Source organism: Lipophrys pholis, assembly GCF_963383615.2.
Source record: "Lipophrys pholis genome assembly, chromosome: 1".
In the NCBI taxonomy this organism is placed as follows: Eukaryota; Metazoa; Chordata; class Actinopteri; order Blenniiformes; family Blenniidae; genus Lipophrys; species Lipophrys pholis.
The window spans coordinates 24,450,329-24,473,668 of record NC_137635.1 but is presented as its reverse complement, the minus strand read 5'-3'; the positions used below and the strand labels follow the sequence as shown (position 1 = coordinate 24,473,668).

Below are 23,340 nucleotides of genomic sequence, written 5' to 3'. Positions count from 1 at the left end.
TTTAGTTCCATCACTCACCTGTTGGCCGTCCTCCGCTGCTCTGTGGAGCAGTTTGCACTCAGGTACGCTATAATGTCACTGTGATCGATGGCCTCGGTCCAAACGGAGCTCCGCTCCTCTTCATCGTTGTCCTCATCCTCAGCTGACTGGACCCCTTGACTCTCCAGAACACTGTGTGACCACCTGATACAGGACCGAGAACAACAAGCTGACCACCGCACCGAGTCCCTCCACACAGTGAAACCAACACCGAGCAGGTCCTGAAAGATGAGCTGAGCCTGACAACACACACACACACACACACACACACACACACACACACACACACACACACACACACACACACACACACACACACACACACACACACACACACCACTCTCTTTGCCAGCAGGGTTAGAGAAGGGTTAACGTTCAAGAGGAAAATACTAAAACTTAATAGAAGCTGAGTGATGCAGCTGGGCTAAAAATGTATGGAAATCTACAGTGGAACCATGAGAACCATCAGTGGAACCATCAGAACCATCAGTGGAACCATCAGACATCCTCAGAAAATGTTGAGCTGAAGCAGCTTTAGAAGCAAGAATTGTTCAAACCTTCCAAAGCTCTGATGTGCAGCTTGTTTGAAATCATTACTGGCAAAGTAGGACCAGTTATCATATCCAACGGTTCAGTGACAGTTTGAAATGGATCTATGCTTAACTTTTATGGGACAAGTAACCAAACACAGTCACTTCCAGCTTTTCCTCATCCCTTTAAATCAAACCCCTATAAGTTAGAAGAACACTTCACTTTGCTGATAAAAACACACTTGTTGCACCATGTGGTGATTGAGACGAGACAACATGATGATGGACCCATTCTTTTCTCAGGAGAGGCTGAAGAGCTGCAGGATGCAGCCTCCCTGTCAATGCGCATCATCAGTACCATGAGTAGCAGCGGGTCAGTCCAGGAGCTTTGGGTGGAGCATCAGCACACACGATTTCAGTGCTTTGGTTAGATTCACCATCTTCTTGGTCCCTCAGATCCTGCTCTTCTTCCTCCCTCTGTGAAGCAATGGAAAACTGTGAAACTGAGCCCTGAAACATAAAACCCAGTCAGGTCTGCATCAGGAGCACAAACTAAACTTCTCCACAAGGGGGAGACTTTTTAAAACCTTTAGTACCACTACTGCAGAGAACTAAATCAAGAAATCACAATTAAAGAGCCGATCTTTGTGTATCTGAGCTCTTCAGGTTTCCTGGGAGAATTTAGTCTGTTACTATCTTTTGTATAAGGTTGAAAAGTCCACATTTTACATCATAAAACGTACACTAGTTCTTCAAGACCTGTGTAATATAAGTGAACTTTGTAATAATTTAATCTATCCTAAAATATTGTGATATCTATTTTATTTTATTATGAGCTCATGATATTTTATAAATGTGACGGTTTAACCTCTCCAACAAGCAGTTTGGGGTTCAGTGTCTTGTTCAATGTGTGTCAAAACCTGTACACTCTGTGTGTGTGTGTGCGTGCGTGCGTGCGTGCGTGCGTGTGTGCGTTCGTGCGTGCGTGCGTGTGTGCGTGTGTCTGTGTGTGTGTGTGTGTGTGTGTGTGTGTGTGTGTGTGTGTGTGTGTGTGTGTGTGTGTGTGTGTGTGTGTGTGTGTGTGTGTGTGTGTGTGTGTGTGTGTGTGTGTGTGTGTGTGTGTGTGTGTGTGTGTCATGTACCATTCTCATATTTAACCTCACAGCATGTAACGTGGTTTCAATTGTCACGGTGTATTTTAAGATACTTTATATGTTTTTATAAACATAAATTGAATCAAATGTAGTTCAAAAGTACTTTTTGTACGTTTCATTTTGACTGAGAGTAATTGGAGTTATATGACAGTAGTTGTAGTACCTGGCAGAGGGGTGGAGCAGGTGAGGTTGTTTCCAGGCAGAGGGGGCTGCACTCTCCCTGAGGTGTCACAGCTTGTAGGGTGGAGGATGAGTGACGGAGAGAAATCTGCTCACAGACGTTTCCATCGATCCTCTCTTTTATCTCATCAAGGTGCATCCCGATTCTGAAGATGTCTCCCTCCACCAGCCTGCACACGAGACAACAATACATCTTTAGATTTTCTTTCCAGCGCAGAAGCTTCATCATAAGACTGAAACACTGATGTCTGCTTACAAACCTGTTGGGGTCGAAGGTGCCAGTGTTCCTGCACAGACCCATGTGTCTCTGCATCTCTAAAGCTCGGTGCTCCTCCTTCCTGCTGATGTAGTTTCTCTCCAGCTGGTCCTGAGCCTCCATCATGCTCCTTAGGATCTGCAACAGAAAAGGGATAAATATATATACATATGCAGAAAAAAGGAAAGGTGAATAAATGGTAGAAATCATCTATTTTGCAAAGGATATAAACATTTCTTACCATTTGTTGATCTGTAGTGTTTATTGTCATGTCACTGACACTACATTGGAAGTTTTCCACCTGAATAGAAGACGGATTCTAAATGATTCAGTGTTTTGCATTTAGTGATGGATGCGTAGCCTTCAAACTTACCTTCTGCATGAACTGCCTGACTATGTCTCTCAGGTCAGAGGTCATTTGTTCACCATCACTGGGATGATTGTCGTCACCGTCATGGCTGCAGCGAGATGTGGCCTCCGTTTTACTGCTGGGAGCGGCGGGGGTTTCTCTGTGGAAGAAGTTTTCTGAAAGAGCCGAGGCCGGGTCATTTCCATGAAATGTTCTGAATGAACTTACAGTTTACATTATAACAGGTTTCCAAACCTTCTTCAGCCATTATAGCAAACATATCCAGCCTTTGTGTGTGTACAGTATCTAATGGGAATAGACTGCATGTATCTAATTAATCCAGATTGTACACCTGGAGTGAGATTTTCCTGAAAGTGAAAACAGTTTGTGCCAGAATTTCATTGTACACATTAAAAAAGAAAAGTTCAGAAAAGTCATAATATCTTCTTCAAGATTTAAAATGGCAGAATTCACTTTCTTACAATCCACAAAAAATAAAACTTTCACTAGCATTTCATCTTGTTTACATGAGGACGTAAAGTACAACCATCTTCTATCCATTTCATGGGGGTGTCAGTCTGAGCACCGTCACCCAGATCACATTGAACCATTAAGAACCTTCCTGCAGGTGGAGAGCCCACAGGAAGGTGGAGAGCCCACAGGAAGGTGGAGAGCCCACAGGAAGGTGGAGAGCCCACAGGAAGGTGGCGCCCGGTGTGGGACGAGAACCCTCTACCTTGAGATTGAGAGTCTCATGCTCTACCTACTGAGCTGGACGGGGGACATGAACCCTCTACCTTGAGAGTGAGAGTCTCATGCTCTACCTACTGAGCTGGACGGGGGACATGAACCCTCTACCTTGAGAGTGAGAGTCTCATGCTCTACCTACTGAGCTGGACGGGGGACATGAACCCTCTACCTGGAGACTGAGAGTCTCATGCTCTACCTACTGAGCTGGACGGGGGACATGAACCCTCTACCTTGAGAGTGAGAGTCTCATGCTCTACCTACTGAGCTGGACGGGGGACATGAACCCTCTACCTTGAGAGTGAGAGTCTCATGCTCTACCTACTGAGCTGGACGGGGGACATGAACCCTCTACCTGGAGACTGAGAGTCTCATGCTCTACCTACTGAGCTGGTCGGGGGACATGAACCCTCTACCTTGAGAGTGAGAGTCTCATGCTCTACCTACTGAGCTGGACGGGGGACATGAACCCTCTACCTTGAGACTGAGAGTCTCATGCTCTACCTACTGAGCTGGACGGGGGACATGAACCCTCTACCTGGAGACTGAGAGTCTCATGCTCTACCTACTGAGCTGGACGGGGGACATGAACCCTCTACCTTGAGACTGAGAGTCTCATGCTCTACCTACTGAGCTGGACGGGGGACATGAACCCTCTACCTGGAGACTGAGAGTCTCATGCTCTACCTGAGCTCGCCGGGGCTACAACCATCTTGCCTTTACAAAATGAAACATAAGTTCTTATCGCAGTCATTTTTATTTGATTTTAATCAGTAATTGCAGCGACAGTAAGTCAGTTTTCTGTTTATTTCTCTGCTCTCCATCTGTAAAACCGGCTCATTAAACTCAGATTTAAAATCCACAGTTTAGTGCAGCTCTCCAGTTAAGTGAATATGAGCTATTATGGGATGATACATTTTTTTTAAATATCTGTCTGCTGTTGCTTTATGTTTGCTTTATGTTTGAATCCTACTTTGTTTGACCGTTGTTTTAATCTGGACTGTTGAATAGCTCTGTGCAATATAAATAAAGTTCCTGAGCAGTGACAGAAGAAGTCTTTTGTGCAGATCAGTGCCATCCGAGCCTTTTTCTCTCCATGGCAGCCCGTGGTATTGGTTACATCAGCCGCAGGTAGTGAAGCAGCATTGTGTCATAACGCCGGACTCAGAGGTGTACCTGATGGAGCAGGACGTCTGAGACGACTCTCCTGGACCAGCTCTGCCCCTTGGGCACCATCGTGCTCCAAACCAGAGAGGGGAAGCGCCTGTGGAAGCAGAAAAGAGACCCTGAATGTATTCACGTACATTACAATATGTATGGAACCCATTCTGGTTCATCACATGATGAAATATATCCAAGATATTACTTACATTGGATTCTATTCTCATTTGGTCTATGATGTTCTCTGCTTCTGCATACCTTGTTAGTAACTTATCATATTCAGCCTAAAATGATTAAAACAAACTCATTAGTTTCTGATAGTATGAGGAAAAGCATGCCAACGTGAGTTGGAAGGGAACTGGGGGAGTTTTCTACCTGCAGGTGTTGCACCAGTGCTGGAGGAGTCTGACTGTCGTTATCTTTGAAGACATAAGGCTTCTCAGGCGGCTCTGACGAGTCCTCCAGGACTCTGTTGATCACCTCCAACATGCCGGGGGAAGACTGGGCTCGGAGGATGAAGCTCTGAGGAGCAGGTCTGACCGGCCCACTTGGAGCTCTTGGGATTTTAACTTTAGATTGAACCTTGGAGAAGTCAGGGAGCGGATAATGAACTCGACCCTGGCCGTATTTTATCTCGCTGAAGGATGCGGTCCGAAGCAGAGGAGCTCTCGGAAGCTGCTTCACCTCTTCTGCACGGGTCTCCTCCCGGCTCTGGACTGAGTCTGGACCTGCAGGGCTGGATGTCCTGCAGGTCTGGATGTCTTCCTCTGATCCTGCATTGGAAGCAGCTGTGCAGCTCGCGTCACTGCAGTGTGTTTTTGCTGAGCTCAGCACTGTCTCGTCCACACTGTCCAGCAGGGACACCTCGGGCAGGGTCTCTGTCTCAATCAGCCAGCCTGACCTCAGTAACTCCTCCTGGGACAAGTGTCTCAGCAGCACCTGGTGAATATCTGCAGGGCTCCGTGGAGCAGCCTCAGCTGGTTTAGAAGTTTCAGCAGCAGCATCCTTCTCAGCATTCACTTTCTTTTGCATGAAGTCCTGCACAGTGGGAGGTTTGGGACTTCCTTGGAGGGTGCATCTTCCCTCAGCGCTCACAGTGTCCTCAGAGCTGGCAGTCTGGTTGAAGGAGGAGCTTCCAGGAGTCCCATCGTAAGGTAGCTCCTCCTGATCCTCCTCACTGGTGTTCCCTCCTCCGTCCTCAGTGGTGAGGTCCTGCATGCTGTTGGGTCTTTGTGCAGACACATGAAACACGCTGCTGTTGGCCTTGTTTACTTGGTGGTTCTCACTTCTCCTGCTGACGCTGCTGCTCTCTGAGGAATCCTCCAAGGCTGACAGCTCTGCACTGCCTGAAATGAACAGAAACAACGGAAGGATCTGGATCTGCACATATAGAAGTTTGACCTTGTTCTATCTAATCTTATCCATGAGTACTCTTGTACAATGTATTGGAATGCAGTATCATTGCTTTTTCATGTGCCTCTTCATGTGTTGCCAGTGAACTAATTCAATGTACAGAATCTTTGTTCTGAATCACATTATTTATTATGGTATCATTTGGCCTTTGTTATACATTGTTTCCTATTGTATTACATATTTATAATTCTAAAGTTTCGTTTAGTATTTGTTTGTGTTTTTTCCCCCGAAAGTATAGTATGAAATAATATCAAATCATTGTATATTGTATTGCATCTGTTTTAGATTGATAATTGTGTCTTATATGATTTTCCTTTGTGTCATATTGTTTTGTTCAGTCTCATTCATAGCAGTTATTTGTTTTATCATATCACATCAAATCACTTCATTGTTGTTTTCTATCTTATCTAAAAAACTAAAACCTTTTGAAACATTTTGGTATCATATTTCATGTGATCAAAAGTAAAGAGACAAAACAGATTCCACACATCAACCGGGTTTGCAGCATTATTGTAAGTGGTTAAGGAGGGGAAGGAGCAGCAGGGACTGTCTGGGTGAAGGAACAAAAGAAGACAGGCTCACCACTGAGGTGGACGCTGCGGACAGACACCGGGGACTCTGCTCGGGACAGACGCAGAGATACACAACTCTCCAGATCGCTGAAGTGGAGACTCTCATCGTCACTCAGGTCAACAACGATGCTTTGCTGGATGCGTGTTTCCCACAGCAGAGTGAGCCTGTCGTCCTCTGGCTCCGCCTCCATGAGAAGAACACCTGAGTCCGAGCCCTCTTCACCTGTGTGCAGAGACAGAGAAAGAAAGGAGGATCTCCGCTTCCTCTCTTAGCAACGCCTCTGCCAACTGACAACACTGGATCAAAATGTGCTGAGCCGTCAATTATTCAACACTTGCACCACGTGCGTGGCAGTGGAAGGTGTGCGTGTAAATGTGTATTTCACTGACTTCAGTGTGATTGCGACAGTAAAATTAGAATAGAAACAGAATAGATTTGATCCAAAATTGCATTTCAGATAAAAAACCTTGGTCCAGCTCCGCCCTTCAGGATTGAGATTAAGATTAAGGCGTTTCATTTGTATTCCTGAACGATTCCATTTGAATACAGCATTTTACATATTGTAAGAATATACATACTTTTCTTATCCACAACACCATTTTTTTTAGATGAAGAAGTGTTTTTGTTTGTTTGTGTGTGTGTGTGTGTGTGTGTGTGTGTGTGTGTGTGTGTGTGTGTGTGTGTGTGTGTGTGTGTGTGTGTGTGTGTGTGTGTGTGTGTGTGTGTGTGTGTGTGTGTGTGTGTGTTTGTTTGTTTTTGGGAGATGTTGGAAATATAGAGATTATGACATATTGATTATACAAATAACTTTTAGCATTTTTGGTCCTTCCCTCCTCCGTTATGGTCAAATTCACCATCATAAAAATAAGGATGTTTGAACTTTGAAAGTTCACATAAATAAATGTAACTTTAGAAATGACAAAGGCAACATAGAGCTGGTCTGAAAACAAAAATAGATAAAACTGGATTTCATATGCAAATATGGATTATATCCATCCATCCATCCATCCATCCTTCCATCCATCCATCCATCCATCCATCCATCCATCCATCCATCCATCCATCCTTCCATCCATCCATCCACCCATCCATCCATCCATCCATCCATCCATCCATCCATCCATCCATCCATCCATCCATCCTTCCATCCATCCATCCATCCATCCATCCATCCATCCATCCATCCATCCAAAGGTCCATCCATCATGATGGATGGACCTTTAAAGAATTTCCCTGTTTGGTTAATATTCTCTATTCTATTGATAACACGTAAGATAATACCTGAATGTCTCTGGTATTGAGGAGGATTCCATTCAGGGATCAGTTCATGATGAAATGTGCTCTGAAGTGGTTGTGATATGGATCTGATAGTTCTGGAGGAGGAGCTGTTGGTACTCACGGTGTTCCTCAGCAGATGAAGTCTGTCCGGTCAGTCCGATTGTCTCGCTCCTCACTGGTTCACAATTTCTCCTTCCCTTCTTGACATCTGGTTTCTGAGACAGCTTTAGTTTCTGTGGCATCATGAATAATGTAAGAGTGCAGGGTGACGCGATCGCCTGGAGCTGGGCTGGAGGTGGCCTGGAGGTGGGCTGGAGGTGGGCTGGAGGTGGCCTGGAGGTGGCCTGGAGGTGGGCTGGAGGTGGGCTGGAGGTGGCCTGGAGGTGGCCTGGAGGTGGGCTGGAGGTGGGCTGGAGCTGGGCTGGAGGTGGCCTGGAGGTGGCCTGGAGGTGGCCTGGAGGTGGGCTGGAGGTGGGCTGGAGCTGGGCTGGAGCTGGGCTGGAGGTGGCCTGGAGGTGGGCTGGAGGTGGGCTGGAGGTGGCCTGGAGGTGGCCTGGAGGTGGGCTGGAGGTGGGCTGGAGCTGGGCTGGAGGTGGCCTGGAGGTGGCCTGGAGGTGGCCTGGAGGTGGCCTGGAGGTGGGCTGGAGGTGGGCTGGAGCTGGGCTGGAGGTGGCCTGGAGGTGAGCTGGAGTTGGCCTGGAGGTGGCCTGGAGGTGGCCTGAAGGTGAACTGGAGGTGAGCTGGAGGTGGGGTGAGGCGTTTGAGACTTCCAGGTTAACAGAGAACGTTTCTTTTAATGCACATGCTGAAGTTTGTTCCTTGAGGGTCTCCGTCCTTCTTTCTGTCTTAGTTGATATTTGAACTTTCTATTATGTTCCACTCTATTTGAAGCAACACTGTAAAACAATTTCCCTCTGGGATTAATAAAGTATTTCTATTCTATTCTATTCTATTCTATTCTATTCTATTCTATTCTATTCTATTCTATTCAGACCAGCAGGCATTTTGTTCTGGTGCTTGTCTGTGCGACAAGCATAACTTGGAATAAATCAGCTTGTATGTATGTATGTATGTATGTATGTATGTATGTATGTATGTATGTATGTATGTATGTATGTATGTATGTATGTATGTCTGTATGTATGTATGTGAACCTATCTATACAGGCAGACCTCACTATTACATCTTATTAAGTCCTGCAGCTCCATTAATTGTCAGTAAAACGCCTCATTGAGCATATTGATCTAGTCCCTGACCGGAAGCTGAAAACAGCTGTTTTATTAACGACGTCATCTCTTTTCTATTCAAAACGATTGGTCCTATGGCTGTGGAGAGGGCGTGACCAGTCTTTGAATGCTGGCCTCTGATTGGCTGCAGGTCGAAAACACAGCAGCGACCAGACGTTTTTCTTCTTTCATACGAGTCAATTTAAAGTTTTCTAAAGTTTGAAGATCATGGCTCACTAGGTTCATTAACTTCAGTTCGACTCTCAATCCTACCCGTCCACGTCTGTCCAGCGGGCCTGGAGTTTTTACGGCTGTGGGTAAATAAAATAGGAAGAAACGGGACTTTTGTTCGAACTGGATCGTCTCACGTAAGTTTAGTAGCTAACGATGCTAACGGCTAGCTGGCGTTCCGCCCGGATTAAAGGTTTTAATATTAGATCAAAGTTACTGAAAGGAACGAAGCTCAAACTATAGCTCCTCTTATAAACGTACCATCTTTACGTCTGAAGAGTCTCGGTCAGTCCGGTTTGTGGGGATGTGTTGAGGAGAGATTAAACGCTCGTGGTGGATTTTAATCTGTTAGTTTTCTACTTTCAACACGAACAGATTAAGATTTATTAGTAATGAACGAAGATTTCCAGGTTGGATAAATCGTTCTTTGTTTGATCAGTGTGTTTATATTTACTGAGTTTTCACACAGATTTCACGTATAAAATCATGTTTCGAATCTGTTGTTGTTAATATTTTGGCTCTTTAGTAAAATATCTGCGCTCAATAGTGGTGCTTCAAACTTAATTTTCATTAATTGGTCCAGCATGTTGCAGCTCAACCAGTCAGTTTTATCACCGAGTAGTTTAGTGTACAAGATGTAAAGTTTCTCCGTGGTTCTGTTCATCTCATCCTGTGAAGAATTCTGTCCAATTCTTCTTTTTAGTTTCATGACTGATAAGTTACAAAACATAACTTTCAAATGTTTAATGTAAAATACTTTATAACTCTAGTTTGAAAAGGCCTATACAAATAAAGTTATTTTAAAGTCTTGAAGTATATTCTTTAGTGTAAGAAATCTTCAAATGAGGAAATAAGGACGTTTCTGTCTCTGGATTAAAGTCTGGGATTTCCTCTGAAGTCTAACATTGTTCAGTTTGTTCAGTTTCTCTCTTTCATCAACTAAAATATAAATGAACTGATCGACTGTGACGGCTCCTTATTGATATACACACAAGGTCCCAGAGATGATTTTACATTATTTCCAACTGTAGATGTTTATAAAATAACTTGTGTCCATTAAATGTCCGATAAAATGATGTTGAACCTTTTCCTGTGGATGCGTCTGTATTGCTGTATGCACATTATCTTTAACGTCTCAACACATTGCTGTATTGTGCACGTGATAAAAACACATCCAGGTACCAGTTTATTATTTTAGTATTTAGACTGAGATAACTTTGGAAGAATCTGCATCCTGAAGCTGTTTTAGAAATGCTCCACACTTTGTGTCAAGTCTTTAGCATGATTTAGTCTAATCTGCTTTCCAACGTGCTCCACTGTAAATAACCAAGTCCTGCCACACATGTTTGTTTAATGTCCCACATTGTTTCTTCCAGGCTTCTCAGATTCCCTGTTCCTGTGTGGAAGAGTTACCGGTCAGTAAACCTTCTTCTCTTGTGTTCTTTTGTTTTGTTGTGGGCTTTCTGCTGCCTCATGCTGGTGTTTCCACTTTTAGATGATGCAGACACACACAGCATCAAAGCACAGAGAAAATAGATCCCGTCTCCTGATGGACATGGACTCATGTGCTGTTTTTAGCAGTGACTGATAACCACCCAGGAAGCTGCTCATTAAAACAAAACACTATTTCCATAGTGGCGCATCATTTCTTCCTGTTCCACACTCGTTGGTGTTGAGTGTAGCTTTGTGTTCAGAAACGCCCCCGGCTGGCAGACGGAGGTGGAAAAGGCAAACAACAGTGTGAGGATCGTAACGTTCAGGGACACGAACTGGAAGACTGTCAAAACGTTCAGGAAGCAGAAACCAGCTTTTAATGGCACCTTTGTTTTGTTAGATCGAACACTTCCCTCACATTGTTGTGGTGTGGATCAAAGTGGGTTTTCTGAAACTGTTTGTACCTCCGACATCTTTTCATCAGGAGGACATTTCTGGGTTTCATAGTCCAACACTGTCTCTCTCTCTCTCTCTCTGTGTGTGTGTGTGTGTGTGTGTGTGTGTGTGTGTGTGTGTGTGTGTGTGTGTGTGTGTGTGTGTGTGTGTGTGTGTGTGTGTGTGTGTGTGTGTGTGTGTGTGTGTGTGTGTGTGTGTGTGTGTGTGTGTGTGTGTGTGTGTGTGTGTGTGTGTGTGTGTGTGTGTGTGTGTGTGTGTGTGTGTGTGTGTGTGTGTGTGTGTGTGTGTGTGTGTGTGTGTGTCCCCGTCCGTCATGATTTCACAGAGAAATGAAGTACTGGCTCGTCTCCTCCTCAATAATTTGGGGTTTTCTTTTAGTTTTTTAGGTGGAAGTCACTTCATTGAATTCTTTTTGGGAGAAATCAGCAGCTTCCCATTTTACTTTACATTTCCACCGTCTGTAGAGAACATTGCTTCCCTTCACCTCTGCTTGCTCAGGTTCCGTCTGCAGGCTTTGGTCGGTTGCTCTCCTCGTTGCATCTTCAGAGCACATGCAGCTCTGCGGCTGATCAGTTGAGTCACCGTCTTAGACGGACAGCTTGCCTGTATGCGTTCATTCCCAGCCTGCTCTCTCCCTCACTTCCTGCCTTCCCTGCTGGTCTCGCTGTTTGGTTGGTGTTGCCATGGCGCTCCGTAGCCAGAAAGAGGCTTCACATGCAGCATCTTGTGTTCTCTTCACAGAGGCCCGCTAACAAGAGGTTGAGGGGCAGTGACGCAAAACACACACTATCTGAAAGCAGCTGTAACGCTCTGGACCGAGCAGCCCTGAAGCTCATGGCTTTACCTTCCCCTGTCGACACTCAGCATAGGGACAAGTGGACAGTTCGCCACTTTGGGTGACTTTTTATTGGCTCTGCCTCGTCCAGCCAAACATCCCCCAGAGAGATTTTTTTTTTATTTCTTCTGGACTCTTGTTTTCAAACGCAGCCATTCTTTCGGGAACGAAACTGGGATTTTTCCTCATATTATGCACTTCAATGGATACCGGCGGCTCAGTGGTTAGCATGCGAGCTGAGGAGCCGTCCTTTCATGTCCGCTACAGGTAGGAACCTCCTGTCTCCCGTCTCAAGTGTGTCCCTGTGCAACAGCTGTGGACCACATGCTTTCTTCTTCACATCGTCACTAACGATCATTTAGGCGAATCGACTGCGCTTTGGGAGAATGTTTTGTAAAATGCAGACCAATATTTTCTTCTCTTATTTGAAGCTATGATGCTATGTGTCCTATACAACTCTGTTGTGAAGCTAAAATGTGAAGTTGTAGATTGATTTCTTGATGCGTTCTGGCATTGCTGCCTAAAAGTAGGTGAGCATCCAAGAAATAAGGAAAGACATTGGCCAGGTGTCCTTTCATAGCAGGGAGGCACCTGCTCCAGCTCGCTTCAATATTTAAACAAGCTCTGAAAAATTCATCACTGCCGGCTGTTCTTTATCCTGACGTGTGTGTTCCCGGGTTGTTTGGGCAATACGGGCATTTGATTGGCAAGTGAAAGGCTGATTTAATTTCCCAGACGGGACCGTTAACGTCAGTGGCTTCAGGGGGTACTACACATTGCGATTGTGTCTGATAAAGCTGCTTAGCTCTCAGAGTCCTTAATCTGTAGTGGGCTGTGCACACCCTGCAGCCGTAATCTCAGCTGACCAGGTCACCAGAAGAGCAGGCTTGTAGGAAAGACAAGCAGATTATCTAAGAAAACGCTGAAGGAGCAGTTTACTTGCTGCCATGCATTGGAAGTTAATTCTGAGGCGGCATCACACGTCTATTTCCAAGTTTTCCAACGCATGATGTCTAAATATCCCCATGGCGTCAAGTGACCTATGGCTTCGATTTCACAGAAGAGGAACACAAGAGGAGAATTGTCTCTCCATGCTGCTGCCGGACAGTTATTTCCTCTAGAACCCTCAGTAGATGCCTCTCAGATGTTCCATGTGCTGCTGTTGTTGTAAAAGACGAAATGCCAGCAGGTAGGATAGCTTTTGCCACAGTTGTAGTGGTAAGTGGGGGAGTTTCTGGCTGCTGAGCTGAGCTTTATGGACTATCCAGGACACCGTGTTTTCCGGCTGAGAGCAGCTGCTCGGTTTGCTGTTTCTACCTGGTTTTGCTGGTACACAATAGACTGTAAGCTGTTTCTTCATGTGAAGACTCTGAGCTAGATTGGATCTTTGAGTTTTTGTTTTTGAATGGTTGGGGCGTATGATAGAGGGAGTGAGTAGATTCTTCCCAACAATCCCGTTTCCTGAATAACATCAGCTGTCAGTCCAGAGTTTGGGCTTTCTTTCAACATGCTGCCTAACCTTCCACTGACCGATAAGCCAGCAGTCATTGTCTGAGACCCCTTTGAAAATCTCGGCTCAGAAACTGTGAGGAACTGGAGTTTGTGAGGTCTTGTATGACAAACTTGCTTGTGAGCCATTCAGGGTTCAGAGAAAGGTCCAAGGTGGTAACAACATGTAGTGTAAAGACCATCAGTCGGTGTGATTGTAGTCGCTCATTGGATTGATGATCATTGGAGGGCTTTGCCTCACCACCAGGAGTCTGCTTCACTTTCTGGGCCTATGGAAGGATGTGAGCCCCACCATAATAAACAATTGTTCTCTGGGGGTGGAAGGAAGTAGCTCAGCATCGTTTCCTGCTGAAAGCTTTTGCCTTGAAAGCGTTTGGCTTTTCATTTGTTGGTAGATTGCAGTGAGAGCAGCCTCCTCTCAGGATCTTTAGCTTTAGGATGTGAGAGCCTGCAGAGCTTCCTGAGCAGGCGGCAGTCTGACTGTGTCTCTGTGCTGTAGGATGGAGGTGTCCTGTCTCGAGCTGGCCTTGGAGGGCGAGCGGCTCTGTAAGGTGGGTGACTACCGAGCGGGCGTTTCCTTCTTTGAAACTGCCATCCAGGTGGGCACGGAGGACCTCCAGGTGCTCAGCGCCATCTACAGCCAGCTTGGAAATGCCTACTTCCACCTGCACGAGTACGCCAAGGCCCTGGAGTTCCACCGACATGATCTGACTCTGACCAGGTGAGACACACACGAAAGCCAAACCCTGCTGAGCATCTCTTCCATGGGTCCTGACCGCAGACGTGTTTTCTAGAACCATCGGTGACCTGCTGGGGGAAGCCAAAGCCAGCGGCAACCTAACACCTTAAAGGTGCTGGGGCGATTCGATGAGGCGGTGGTTTGCTGTCAGAGACATTTGGACATTGCCAGAGACATCGACGACAAGGTGAAGCTTCAGAATATACATCTACCATAAAGTCACTGACAAGAGCTGAGAAGTTGTGTAAATTAACAATAAAACACATTAAATCCAGTCCAGAACTCCACAGAACACCGGACAGTGTTTTACCTGAAGCTTCAGCTTTCTTTATTTTTCTCCTTCATTCTGCTGCTGGTTCCTCATTAGTAAAGTCCACTGAGGCTGTTGATCAGGTGAGGCTGAGGTATGTGATGGTGGTGGTCAGTGAGGCTAAGAGGAACCAACCGCTAAGAATGTTTGGGGGGCGACTCCCACGTTGGGAATAAACAATTGAGATAACCGATCTATCGGCCAATTAAATTTTTACATTTTTCAATTTAGAAAAGATCCAATACTTGTTTGTTATGGCTTGAATATAGTTCCAAATACTAATGACAAAGATATAAACTGCAGGGAAAATTGCATAATAAAATGCATTTTACTATTTTCAGATACTTTTATCTGAAATTGTGTGGAAGAAGCAACATGAACAATTAAAACATAAAACAAATCAAAAATATGTGCATAAAGGAAGTAAACCTCTGGGAAATAAAATAATCTGCAAATTCCATATGAACGAAAACATTTGAAATGGCATTAAAAATGAGATGTTTAAAGCAACGGCGTCAAACTCATTAAATTGAGGGAGCTGGAGGCGGTCAGACCAGGAAATGACAGCATGACGATGTACAAACACCCACAAATCCAAATGTTTAAGTGGAAATAATGTAATACACGCATGAAAATGTAATATCTTCAAAATAAGTACAGTAAACATCATGTCAGTTGCCAAAAACAACAATGTATCCTGGTGCAAACTTCTGTGAAATATTTCTTCCAACGCTGCTGCAAATGAAAATACAACTCAACTCTGCGTCGGCCCGACCGGACCTCTGCTTTCCGGAGTTCTCCCACTGGCCGTATGTTTGACTCATATTCAGGCTCATCTGACACGACCTCAAACATTCTGTGTTTAAAACATATACACCTCAAACATTCTGTGTTTAAAACATATACACCTCAAACATTCTGTGTTTAAAACATATACACCTCAAACATTCTGTGTTTAAAACATATACACCTCAAACATTCTGTGTTTAAAACATATACACCTGAAACATTCTGTGTATTTAAAACATATACACCTGAAACATTCTGTGTTTAAAACATATACACCTGAAACATTCTGTGTATTTAAAACATATACACCTGAAACATTCTGTGTATTTAAAGGTCACGACCTCACTCAGTTGGATTAACCTTTATGTGTGTCATGAAAATCAGTATGAGATTCTACATTAATGTGGGGGAATTTACTCTTATTAATTAATATGTAATTAAAACACACCCTGCGTTTAATTTTCACCCGTGTGTGTTCATGTGTCTCACTGATCATTCAGTGTTTTTGGGAGGCAGAGCCGACGCTCGCTCCGGCGGCTCCGGCCAAGGAGCTGGACTCAAGTTGTCGTTTTCTAACCGATGGGTGAATTCACCAGTTTCTCCATTTCAACTTTTACATCGTCTTTGTTGGTCGCTGCTTTGTGTCTGTCTGCAAACTAGCAGCATGAGAGCGGGAGGGGCGGAGCCACGAGCGCTCCTTGCCGCAGCTCCAGATCACGTCAGTGTCAATAGGCCAATTTTTGGCAGATTACCAAGTATTCTCTATTGGCTGAAATCAGACGGCTGATTAATCGGTCGAGTCCTAATTGCTAATGATATGAAAACAACTTTTTCTCTGTTAGTTGGGTGAGACCAGCGGTTCTCAGTCTTGATAGCTGAAGGACAATTTTGGAACCCAACATTGGACTGACGGCCACTAAAGAAGAAAAAAGACCAAAATCCCATTTGTAACAATTGTAATGAGCAGGTTACATCTCTGGTTTACATGTACTGGTCTGCGTTCAGTAATGAGCAGGAAACACATTTTAACTAATAAATGAGGCGAAACCTGAGAAAACCTTGAGAAGCATTGTACAGCACACAATCCAAAAGGGGGTTTTCTGCCCTCTACAGTCAGATTAGGGACATAACAGTCCTGTGTGCAGTCCATTTCAGAATACAGTAAAACCTGTGATGTAGGGACGCCCTAAAATCTAAGGACAAGTGTCCCCTGAAGACGGGTGTCCTCTCTTCAGAGGGACGGGTCATGAGGACAAATTGTAGGACCAGTTGATACTGAAGGAATCAAACACCAAATATATTATAGTTATTTAAAAGCACATAACTGATCCAATACAATACAAGATGTATACAATATAAATATGTATGTATTGGTGTTGTCACGATACCAACATTTTCCAAATAAACAGATTTAAAATCCCCGTGTGTGTGTGTGTGTGTGTGTGTGTGTGTGTGTGTGTGTGTGTGTGTGTGTGTGTGTGTGTGTGTGTGTGTGTGTGTGTGTGTGTGTGTGTGTGTGTGTGTGTGTGTGTGTGTGTGTGTGTGTGTGTGTGTGTGTGTGTGTGTGTGTGTGTGTGTGTGTGTGTGTGTGTGTGTGTGTGTGTGTGTGTGTGTGTGTGTGTGTGTGTGTGTGTGTGTGTGTGTGTGTGTGTGTGTGTGTGTGTGTGTGTGTGTGTGTGTGTGTGTTTTCGCTCGCTCTTATTGTGAAGACAGCAGGTCAGATGTGACAAGGTGTTGAATGTTTTTCTTCTCTGGGTCTCCGGCAGGTTGGGCAGGCGCGAGCGCTCTATAACTTTGGGAATGTGTACCACGCCAAAGGCAAAAGTATCTGTTGGAGCGGAGCGGAGCCCGGAGACTTCCCAGAAGAGGTCATGGCGGCGCTGAAGAAGGCAGCAGAATATTACGAGTAAGTCACACGAGTCATCTATGTTTCATTCTGCAGACTCCGTTGCAGTTCTACTGTCATCTTACAGTTTAAAGTTGCTGTGGATGTAATTCAGGCAAAACCTGGAGATTGTGAAGAAGCTTGGTGATCGAGCTGCTCAGGGTCGGACCTACGGTAACCTGGGAAACACGCATTACCTGCTGGGCAACTTCCGCAAGGCCGTGGCTTCTCATGAACAGGTGTGGACCCTGAAATCCTGAAAATCACAAGCTCTTGTGCTGATTTACAAGAATCTGTGTTTGTGCTCCAGCGGTTGCTCATAGCCAAGGAGTTTGGTGACCGCTCGGCCGAGAGACGAGCGTACTGTAACCTTGGCAACGCCTACATCTTCCTGGGGGAGTTTGAGGTGGCAGCTGAGCACTACAAGTAAGACACACGAAAAAAACCCAAGTCCCAGGTTTTTTTTACATCAATATTTTACCTCCAGTTTGTTCAATAAGGACACGTCCACCCTGACAGGAGCTCAACAAAATGGAGCCTTTGCTTTGTTTCCATCACTAACCTCTTTGAGCCGCCCTGATGCCACAGCAGTGTGAATATCTGAAGCTCTTCCCTCATGTTTGACATGGCGCGTTGTTCCCACACTGAGCCCTCTGATATTGAAAGTAGACGTGGAACGTCTGCAGCCGGCGAACTGAGCCTGTGTGTGTCTGATCAGGAGGACGCTGCAGCTGGCGAGGCAGCTGAAGGACCGAGCAGTGGAGGCTCAGGCCTGCTACAGCCTGGGAAACACCTACACTCTTCTCCAGGACTACGAGAGAGCCATAGACTACCACCTCAAACACCTCATCATCGCTCAGGACCTCAATGACCGGTACACACACTCCGTCTGCTACTCGCACTCCTCACTCTGGTTTTCTTTATCTAATTGACGCTTTGCAACCACAAGTGTTTGTTTTCACCAAATTCTCAACAGGAAGTGAGAGCTCAGTGAACATTACACGCTACAATCATGTTATCTCACACACACACACAGAGTTGTCATTAGAACACTACCTGTGAATGGACATCAGTCCTCATTGGTAGGTCCTCAAGTTTTTTAAATAAAATCTCAAAATTGTTAAATTTAACATTTCTTTCTCAAAATATAAACTTTTAACAAATATATCAAAACAACATCCAACTGCTTGTATTGCAACGTCACAGTATATTCAAGAAATGTCTTCAACCCCTGAAGTACAACTATGGCGTTGTTTCATAATAAAGCACAAATTAAAACCAGCTCCAGCTTCCTGCTGCTCCGTTCCGCTCTGGAAACATGGTGTGATGACGCTCTATGGGTACAAATAAGTTTAAAAAGTGGATCCATACTTTGAGCACATTCTCTCCACCTCTCTGCAGGATCGGGGAGGGCCGTGCATGCTGGAGTCTGGGGAACGCCTACACCGCCCTCGGGAACCATGACCAGGCGATGCACTTCGCTGAGAAACACCTGGAGATCTGCAGAGAGGTATCCTCCTGTCCAACATCGGTCTAACTTCAGCAGGACAAACACATCGACTTTTTTAATCATCCCACAGTAAAGTGAGAGTGCGATCCATCATATGGATAGAAAACTTATCTGAGTGTGGCGCTTCTGTTTTGACATTCAAACATTGGTTTGAATTCTAGTCACACAGAACCAAAGGGACTGCTTCTGTTCACTTCAACATGGAGACACAGTAAAACCAGATTTCTGTGTTGGTTTCAGACTGGAGACCGAAGCGGGGAGCTGACGGCTCGAATGAACGTCTCCGACCTTCAGATGGTTCTCGGTCTGAGCTACAGCACCAACAACTCCACTCTGTCAGAAAACAGGGAAATAGACTACAACCAGCACGGTACGAGCAGCGGCTTCCTGACTGGACAGTCTGAGCTGAAACTGTGGACAGTCTGAGCTGAAACTGTGGACAGTCTGAGCTGAAACTGTGGACAGTCTGAGCTGAAACTGTGGACATGGTGGTTTGTCTTCAGGAGCGAGGCCCCGGATGAACAGACGACACAGCATGGAGAACCTGGAGCTGGTCAAACTCACTCCGGACAAAATAAATGTAAGCTCTGCTCACCTCGGTCCTCTCTCACTCCACCTTCCACTTGAATCTTTTCTGTGGCTCTTTTGCTGTTTGCACTGTGGTGATCAGTCCTTTCTGTGTTCCACAGGGTCAGAAGTGGAACAGTGACATCCTGACTAAACAGTCCAAACCCTCCCTGACCAAAACCTCCTCCAAGCTGTTCTTTGTCAACCGTCTGCGTGGGAAGAAGTACAAGTGTGGAGGCTCCAGTAAAGTCCTGCAGGACACCAGCAACACCCTGGACGCTGGCCCGACTGCTGCACAGGCTCCTCAGAAGGTACGCATGTCCGAGCATGTTTCACACTGGCCGTGGATTGAAAGTTCCTGTTGTGAGAGGATGAGAAGGAGCAGAGCTCCTGGTTCTGCTCGAAGCTCAAGGAGCTGTGGTCACAGAATAAACCCTCCCAGAGCTTTAGCACTAGAACGCAGGTGAAGCTTGGTGTCATGTGACCTTCCTGCTCAGAATGTTTGTTCGTGGTGGACCTCCGGATCTGCTTTTCAAGCTCGTCTCTCCTCCTCAGCGGCTCAGTCCCGACATGCTTGGAGACGAGGGCTTCTTCGACCTGTTGAGCCGTTTCCAGAGCAACCGTATGGACGACCAACGCTGTTCCATCCAGGGCCGCGGCAGCAGGTTGTCGGTGAACAGCGGTCCCGACTCGCCTCCCAGATCCATCAGGAAATGTGAGTCCAACACTCCCACAGTGCACACAAAGCCAGCAGCTTCATTCTGAACTTGTCCTCTGCTTTGGTCCTGCAGCCGTGTCCGAGTCTGCCAACATGTCCAGTGCTCAGGGGGGGAGGTTAGAGGAGTCCCCAGCAGCAGGGGGGAGTCTGCCAGGGCTTCGGCTCAACCAGAACAGCAACCAGGCTGTGCTCAGCCACCTGATGGCCAACGCCGACAACGCCGAGCCCGACGACGACTTCTTCGACATGCTGGTCAAGTGCCAGGTACTCGAGTACTTCTCAGGTTACATCAGTCGCCCAGTTCACTTCTCAAGCTGTGTGACTGGGAGGTGGCTGAGTCCAGCTCCTCGGGCTAATGGTCTCACCTTCTCGTCCTCTCAGGGGTCCCGTTTGGATGACCAGCGCTGCGCTCCGCCCCCTCCCCCGGTCCGGGGGCCCACTGTACCAGATGAGGACTTCTTCAGCCTCATCATGCGTTCGCAGGCCAAACGAATGGACGAGCAGCGCGTCACCCTGCCCTCTGCAGCCGCCGCCCGGCCCGACTCCACCTAACTGCTGTGTGGTCTGACTCTCCTGCAGATTAGTGAACGGCTGCTAACTGTTGTGGCACGTGGAGTTCACACCCTGCACACCAGCAAACTCTGAGTAGCATCAGGGACCAAGTGTTGATTTTTTGTGGCACATTTCAATTCGCCACAAGTGTATTTTTGAATACAGCTGCAGTTGTTTGTATTGACTTTGTGTGGGTCGTCCAGCCACTGCACAGGGACCAGGGAGTGTGTGGACAATATGACAGAATGCATTCTGGTTTTCTTCATTTACTGAGGTCAGTATAAAGAACAAATTTAACCCATGTACAGTTTTCTCTCGTATTAAAATGAGATCTGAGGAATAAAACTTTTCTGTAGGGTGTCTTTAATGTTGACGGGCTGAGGCATGGAGCTGCAGTGGTTCTCATCACTATTATCAAAGGTCTGTCAAAGTGTAAAAACTGCTTCCTAAAAGAGAGATAGTCTCTCATTCTATTTAATATACTGTATTATTTAAAACTAAAATCTGTTTGACACCCTCGGTTAATGGTTTTCTGCCTTTTTCCCACCTCACTTGTTGGAAAACCAGATTAAAAGTCAAAACCGAGTAACGTCACTTCAAAGGTCTTAAAACTGAAGCGACACATGAAGTTGGTGGAGAACAAGATGTTCCCATCATTATTTTAATTTAAAGCTCCTAAAGGCCACATGAGGCCTCAAGTGTGACACACGTGGTCTCAAAGTGGCGTGTGAACGTCTGTGACCCACATCACGCTCTTCCTTCGCAAACAGACTTGCTCTACGCATCAAATATATAATTTTTACATGAGCGAAGGAAGCGCCACACTGCATCAACTCAGATTAATCAATCATCATTTGCAAGGCACAAATGTCTAATTGTCAGAGATCCTGGTTGTGGTGTAACATTAACATTCAACAAACCCAATTTGCTTCCAAATACAAATCAAAGCCGAGCCGTTGATGTGAAGAATAAAGCTGCAGCTCTTTTAGTCAAATTAAATAGTCCAGCTGTAACCTGGAGCAGGGTTGTTGGCACAGGGCCAGTAGGCTCAGGCTCGAGGTTCTCTGATGATCAGGCCCCGTCGTCCAGCGGTGGCCATGACCCAGCGATCCCACTTCTGACACCAAGTCATCCAGGTCTTTCTGGAGGTTATGACAAAGTGAGGAGAACTGATGGCGCTTGGGTTGAGCAGTTTGATGTCCTCTAACTGCTCTGAAGGATCCATCAGGTCTGAGGTTCTTCACACCTGCAGTGGGAAACAGTTCTGATAGTCTCAGTGGAATCTCACACACACACACACACACACACACACACACACACACACACACACACACACACTTAAATCAAGTCCAATCACAAAAATCCACTATATAATCCATCAACTATAATACTTAATAATCCACGTGAGTTAACGAAGCAGAGCCCAGTTTGTGTAAAAGACACTTTATTGAATGTACCAGAAATCAAAGTTGAGTTAGCTTGAACTAATTTTAAGTCACTTTTAAAACCAAGAATTAAAAAGGCCTAACACCAGAGCCACTAGGATTTCAGAAACAACACCTGTACATACATGAACACAACTTAAATAAATACATCCATTAGTTTGGCTTTATTTGTTAAAACAATATATATTATACATTACCAATAAAAACTTAAATATGCATCTGTCAGTAAATTAATATTAACAACAATGTTAAGGACAAAGTGTGCCTAGAGGAGTAAAGAAAACACTTGTTCAAAATAAATAATTAGACACCCGCTCTTCCTTTCAGACTTCATTGTGCATCAGGCTGCACTCTCTTGAGGGGTTAAAAGACTGCCCCCTCCTGGACACATGTGAGCACAGCAGCAGAGAAACCAGAAAACCACAGCCGGTGGATGGAAGGTGCCCAAATAAAAACATGACTCATTCCCTTTATAAAACTCCTCTGCCACAAGCAAACACACTGATCCCAGATGGAAGGAAAGCGAATGCACAGCTCGACTGACATGTCTGAGTGGAGTAATGCAGCGTCACAGTAATATTAGATATTATCCCACAGGAAGCCACAGCTGAGAGAGAAGAGCAGCTTTTCCACCGACTCAGCGTCCTGGAGGGAAAAGCTCACTACAGATACACTGAGAGAGAACACTTTACACCAATGTCAGATCTCCTTCACAATAGCAGCGTTACACCAGCGGGTCGAGGATGATATGCAAAAAAACCTGGAATGTTAAATTTAACTAAACTTGATCTGAACAAAGTTTTGTTTTTGTTCTTTTTACTTTTTTTTGTACTTGGAAATGAAATCTAAAGGAAGGCACCCTCATGAACAAAGCACTCCTCAATCAACAGCTCCTGCTTGCACAGGACATGCAGCAACTCACCTGTCTGTGTGTGTGTGTGTGTGTGTGTGTGTGTGTGTGTGTGTGTGTGTGTGTGTGTGTGTGTGTGTGTGTGTGTGTGTGTGTGTGTGTGTGTGTGTGTGTGTGTGTGTGTGTGTGTGTGTGTGTGTGTGTGTGTGGTATAAATATTGAAGGATCTTGAAGCTTCACATCTCGGAATGAGAAATGAGGAGGGGACTTGCAACACGTGTGCTTCTAATGACTCCATGCGTGTGTGTGTGTGTGTGTGTGTGTGTGTGTGTGTGTGTGTGTGTGTGTGTGTGTTAGGGGTTGTGTGTCCACAGTGTTACAGTGCGGTCGGCGGAGGATGAGAGGAAGGACAGGTCGTGTGTGTGCCACCGACACTGGATCACTTTGTCGCCGTGCTCCCCCACCACTGTCTGAGGCAACTGCTTAGTCAGATCACCTGCAGAGATGCGCACACACACACACACACACACACACACACACACACACACACACACACACACACACACACACACACACACACACACAGAAGAGCCATAACATTAGG

The 23,340-nt window shown here is 45.6% G+C and overlaps 2 protein-coding genes across 2 annotated transcripts in view; one reads left to right on the top strand and one right to left on the bottom strand.

Annotated features, from left to right (window-relative positions):
- Positions 1-11,902: 11,902 nt before the first annotated feature.
- LOC308114107 (G-protein-signaling modulator 2-like) lies at positions 11,903-20,779 on the top strand. The gene is given in 15 exon segments (XM_080470761.1): positions 11,903-12,129; positions 13,871-14,092; positions 14,166-14,206; positions 14,209-14,297; positions 16,976-17,115; positions 17,210-17,333; positions 17,405-17,520; positions 17,813-17,968; positions 18,496-18,604; positions 18,845-18,974; positions 19,108-19,184; positions 19,294-19,482; positions 19,727-19,886; positions 19,963-20,153; positions 20,271-20,779. Coding segments are annotated over 15 exon segments (1,980 nt in total). The 5' UTR covers positions 11,903-12,064; the 3' UTR covers positions 20,442-20,779.
- Positions 20,780-21,871: 1,092 nt separating this feature from the next.
- wdr47a (WD repeat domain 47a) overlaps positions 21,872-23,340 on the bottom strand; it is a 35,494-nt gene continuing 34,025 nt past the window's right edge. Inside the window, exon 17 of the mRNA XM_080486798.1 lies at positions 21,872-23,232. Coding sequence (XP_080342924.1) covers positions 23,090-23,232 — 143 coding nt within the window. The 3' untranslated portion in view covers positions 21,872-23,089. The remainder of the gene's footprint in view (positions 23,233-23,340) is intronic.